The 5,522-nt window shown below is 49.5% G+C and overlaps 1 protein-coding gene across 1 annotated transcript; it reads left to right on the forward strand.

The window, feature by feature from the left end:
* Positions 1-688: 688 nt before the first annotated feature.
* LOC308235951 (speedy protein E4-like) lies at positions 689-5,241 on the forward strand (the record flags this gene model as incomplete). Its single annotated transcript, XM_080645191.1, has 7 exons — positions 689-733; positions 1,571-1,721; positions 2,359-2,417; positions 2,603-2,688; positions 4,426-4,597; positions 4,767-4,841; positions 5,227-5,241. 7 exons carry the CDS (start codon positions 689-691, stop codon positions 5,239-5,241), a joined length of 603 nt encoding a protein of 200 aa, XP_080501317.1.
* Between the last annotated feature and the right edge of the window lie 281 nt (positions 5,242-5,522).

Consider the following 5,522-nt stretch of genomic DNA (forward strand, 5'->3'; position numbering starts at 1 on the left):
GCTGGATTTAAATAACAAAACCCACACCCTGGCACCTGGGCTGAAGGTCAAGCTGATAACACTCCTGCCTCTGGCAAAGTGTGTTTCCAGGACGTGGCTTTGCCAACGCCACAGGATTCAGCTGACAATAATTAAAGAAGTGCCCATGTGCCTTCCCAGGCTCTCTCTACAGAGAGGTAGTGAAATGTCTGGGTCAAGAATGATACACAGGCTAAAAATATGTAGACTAGCATTTAATTGGAATTGAGGGGCAGGCTTTGAGCAATCCAGAGACTCCCTGAAATTGTAGATACCACCTGAGTGTGTGAGCACATGTGTAGTTTTCTAGGATTTTAGGTTCTCACAGTCTCTTGGACTAAAAGATGTCTGAGGCTGGGAGATGCATGTCCTCCAGTACAGAATCCTGAACATCGTATCTGTAACCATTGAGCTTTGGCAAATGGAGTGTTTTAAGTAACTATTTAATACACGGAGTCAGTGTGCCTGGGATCTTTTTTACACACGAATCTCATTCTTGTAAGGTCTGAGCATTTCTCCTTCCCCTAACTGTCCTTGTGACCTCCCTCTCCCACCAGACTAAGCTCTGAAATAGGAATGGAAAAGGAGAGGGTGCGGCCAATTTCAAGTTCAGAATGGAGAGGACACAGCATCTCCTAAGGAGGGGTAAAGAGTGACGCTGCCATAGAGGATGGTGTTGGAGGCTGGACAGAGGCTGCTGGGTCAGTGGCAGGAGGTATGGTTGGCCCTGATTTCCAGGAGCAGTGCACACATGGCAGTTACATGGGTTTGGATCCTTCCAGCTATTGGAATGACCGATGACATCAGAGGCTTCCGACCTTCCTGATTGGAAGGACCAAATTCCGTGGTGCTTGGCAACAGAGGTGGGCAACAGCATCTTCTCCAAGAATTTGAACAGATCAGAGTCTAGGTGTCCTGAAAGGGAAGATTTGGGAGAAATCATGGCCAGTTGTGGCCCAAGTTTCCAGCGTGAGAACCAGAGACCACAGCCTAGCTGCTCAGGGTGCCCCCTGGAGGTGAGAGTGGTTGAAGTCGTCCCAGGACCATCAGGTGAGGAGACTGGGGGCAGAAGGGATTTGAGAGGGCTGACCATTAAGGAAGGGGGACCTGAGTAGGGTGTGTGTGAAAGAGAGATTCAGAAAGCCAGGGATTGGAGGAGAGCACAGGAGCTGGGGACAAGGAAATCCCCATGAAAAGACAGCCTGGGAAGCTAGGAAGGAGGCGAGGAGATGAGATCCAAGGGTGAGAGAAGGGAAGGGAGGAAACAGTGGAGGAATTATCTCTAACAAGGACAAGTTTTGAGGACAGAGAGATAGAACAACGGCAAGATGAATAGAAAGATGGAAAGATGGCTGAGGAGAAGGCCAGTAGTCTATGAGACTGGAGAGAATGGAGGGGTTTGTGTTTGAGGGGGGTAAATAGGGTGGAGTGGGGAGGGTGTATGTGACCAGTAGCTGAATTCCAGAAGCAAATGCAGTGTATTGTAGCCTGGTTCCTTTACGCAGGCCCCTGTGCAGAGGGCAGTGCCCTGCCTCAATCCGCTGACCTGAAGAGGAAGAGGGCGTGGCCCACAGAGGAGGAGCCTGCCCCTGGGGCTCAGGACCTCTGGGTCATGGAGAGGCTGTGCGGGTTCAAGAAGTTGAAGAGGCAGCGGGTGTCTTCAGTGCGACCTGAGCACCATCAGGCCTTCACCAGGCTGCTGGGTAGGCAGGGACCCTGGAGAGCACCCTCCAATCCTACTCTTTAAAAAGGACCTCCCAATAACTACTCTTTCCCAATAGAAAAGAATTCCCTGCCAGGTGAGCTCCCTCTCCTAGGAGGGCTCCGTATCAGTCACTCATCGGGGCACTTAGAGATAATGCAGGACTAGGCTACACCTGAAAGGGGTCTGCACTTGGGATCAGGCAGCTCCGTTTCAACTGCACCCTCTGCGACTTCTCAGCTCTGACTGGCCTTCTGAGTCTAAACACCTTCATCTGTGTAAGAGGGCACAGTAAGGCCACCTTCCCACCCTGATGGACTGTCCATTGACGATGGCCATGGCATCGGCAGGGGTACATTCATGCATGTTGATGGATTATTTAAGCTCTGAATCTTGCAGATATGTGACTGACACCCTACCTGTCACTCAGTCACCCCAGACTGGGTGGGTAAGGTTCAGGGGTCACCACTGCTTCCTTGCCCCCGGAACAATCTCCTCTATCCCTCTTCCTACTGGCCTCAGCCTTGGCCACTATCCTGAAACTTCCCCAGGAGGGCCATGGTTCTGCTCTTGGCCCTGGAACGCTCCCATGGCAACCCTGTTGCTGTCCTCAAGCTAACATACACCCTCTTTCACAGAGGATCCTGTCATTAAAAGATTCCTGGCCTGGGACACAAATCTGAGGCTCTCTGACAAGGTAAGAAGCATTCCTGCTCTGCCGTCTACCCTGGGGCAGGGGAGAGCCTTCTGAGCCCACAGTTGTCTCTCCAACCTGATGCCTTGCCACCCCTTCCCTTCGGGGACCGAGGGGTTTCCTGCAGAGTGGACTGGCAGCCCCGCTGGCTCCTCCAGGATCTTTTATGTTTGTTCTCTTTCCATCAGTATCTCCTGTCCATGGTGATAGCTTATTTCAGCCGCGTGGGCCTCTTCTCCTGGCAGTACCAGCGAATGCATTTCTTCCTGGCCCTGTGAGTATTTTGCTTATTCTCATCAGTAAATATTCTTACCTTGGGGAGATGGAGGGAGAGGAGTGGGTCTCTGACCTTTCACCTGTTTTTTTAACCTATTTGTAGTTTCCTTTGTGTGTAAATGGACAGATTGTAGTATAATGTTTTTTAATGCTATTTGTTGTTAAAGCCAACAGTGAAAAGACTGAGCAAAGCCAAAGAAAACACAAAAGTGTCATAAAGGATTGACACCACTTTGCTCCCAAGTAAATACACTTGGGACTAGTCATTATTAATTCCTCTCTCCTTCTCTCTCACCCCTATATCAATCCAAACATCATGGTCTTCCTCCTCAACTCCAGCTCTCACTCAGTAACACAGATCCAGCTGGGGTGGCTCAGTTGTTACCGGTGTTGTCCCCTACACCAAAAAGTCCTGGGTTTGATTCCCAGTCGGGGCACATACACAGGTTGCAGGTCCAACCCAGGCCCTGGTCAGGCAAGTGAGGGAGGCATCCAATCGATGTGTCTCTCACATGGGTATCTCACTCTTTCCTTCCTTCCTTCCTTCCTTCCTTCCTTCCTTCCTTCCTTCCTTCCTTCCTTCTTTCCTTCCTTCCTTCCTTCCACTCTTCCTAAACATCAATGGAAAAAATATCCTCAGGTGAGAATTAACAATCAATCAAACAAGCAAGCAATAAAACAGGTCTCTTGTAAAATGCTCCCCAGGGATGTTTCTTACAAGTCTCCCTGAATATCCTTCCAAAACACAGGTCTAACCACTTCACCAACCACCCCACAATTTCATTTGCTAATTACCTTCTGATTCAAGGCCTGGGTTCTCAGCTTGAATTCAGCTCTTTATGATCTCCATCAAACTTGCTTACCACCCTGATATCCCATTCTTTGTTTACTGCTCTCCCAAACACCCTTCCCTGTGTTCTTATGTTGTGTTTTCTGTCTAGGTATTTTTTTTACATGTATGTATCTGAAAAAAAGACATATCCCTAAAATTGATTCAAACATCAGAATCTTCAGTTACCGTCTCTGACCCCACAATTTCTACACGCCAATAGCACTTTAATTAAAATCCTACTACAATGTGATATTTTGGATTACAATTATTTCTCATCTCTCCCCTTCTCCTTCTCTAATCCCATTAAACTAGGCACCTGTTGAGGAGGGCGCTCGTCAAAACATCAATGGGCTCTTAAAACACTCTGCACAATTTTATTTTGCAAATGTTCAAATTATATTGAGTCTGTAAGGTAATCAGTTTTCCACTTGACTGTGAGAAAAAGCGTTCATTCATTCATTCATTCATTCATTCTGTGCAGTCTTATACAGTCCATCTCATGGACAGGGAATGTGAGGATGGGAAGGGAATTTAAAAGTGCTGTTGAGTTAATGGGCCTGTTAGTCATTTGGTAGGAAAGTGATGAAGACGGAAATGGACGGGTCGGCCCCTGCCCTCAGGAGCTGTGTGGGCACTGACACTATGGGAGGCAGGTGTGTGCACACCCTACGGGTGAAGGGAAGGGACCGGCTTCCCCGTTGAATTTTATCTTCATCGTCAAGGTCTGAGAGGTGCCCTCAGGTCCCGCTCAGCTTCCTGGTGCCTGGGTGGCACTCAGAGACACGGATAGGGCCCCTAGGGCCTGTGTGAGGAGGACCCAGCCTGTGTGCTTTCCGGGAAGCTGACCACAGGCAGGGTCCTTCCTGCCCTGCTCCTGACGGGCAACCTGATGTCCTTCCTCAGCTACCTGGCCCTGGACATGGAAGAGAATTACCACGCCCCTAAAGAGGCCATCTTGTCCTTCCTCTACGGGGAGAACAACTGCCCCCCGCGCCCCTTGTTCCACAAACTGCGATTCCAGTTCTTCTGTTCCATGGGCTGGAGGGCTAGGGTCACGCGAGAAGAGTGCGAAGAGGTAGGTGGGCTGTGGGATTAGGGAGAGGGGGCCAGATTGGAGAGATAGGGAACCGTGGGGGATCGGTTTGGGGATCTGGGGATGACAAAGAATTGGAGGCTGGACCAGGGACGGGGTGGGGTCCACCTGGAGAGTTATCATCTTCTCGGGGGGCTGTTTGTCCTTCCAGATCCAGGCTTTTGATCCAGAGCTCTGGGTGTGGGGACGAGATCGCACTCTCCTTTCCCAGGCCACCGAGCCTAAGGTAGGTCTGAAGGAAGGCGGGTCCGTGTCCTCACAGGTACAGAGGGAAGGGTTTGTTGTCTCTTTAAGAAATCCCAGGAATCCAATGGCTGGACCCACGCTCATCGTCGCCCTCCCCATCACCCCTCCACACACTGAAGTGGACCCGCCAGGCACACAGCCAGGCACTGACTCAGCTCCCAGCCAGAGCTGACACACAGGCACCTCAGTGGGATGTGTGGGGGCCAGACCTCAAGATTTGGTGGAATCATTTTAAACAGAGCAATTGGGTCCAAATAAGAGCTTTATTGAAATTTTGAGTTTTGTGAAAAGTGAGTAAGTTTCCCATTTTTTCCATATATTGTGACTTTCTGTTGTTCACTCAATTGGGCCTTTTCATCCCTCAGGAACGCCAACTATAGGGACTTTCTGCAATGAAGTCAATGTCTAACAATAGGATATCAGATGGAACAGTCTCTATATCCAAAGATCAATACATAAATCCTGACTAGCTATGTTTTCATCCAAGTTTACATGCAAACAAATCGCCTATGGCCAGATCACCATGTGTTCTTCATTTGCCCTGGCTCACCAATCTCTCCCCTTGCACCATTACACGTCTCCCCTCAAGTTTATGGTCAAGGAAGTTTGTCAGAATGAACTAAGGTTGAGAAATACTGGCTCCGGCATGGCTTACTCTGAT

Source organism: Plecotus auritus (genome assembly GCF_963455305.1).
Source record: "Plecotus auritus genome assembly, chromosome: 10".
NCBI classification, from domain to species: Eukaryota; Metazoa; Chordata; class Mammalia; order Chiroptera; family Vespertilionidae; genus Plecotus; species Plecotus auritus.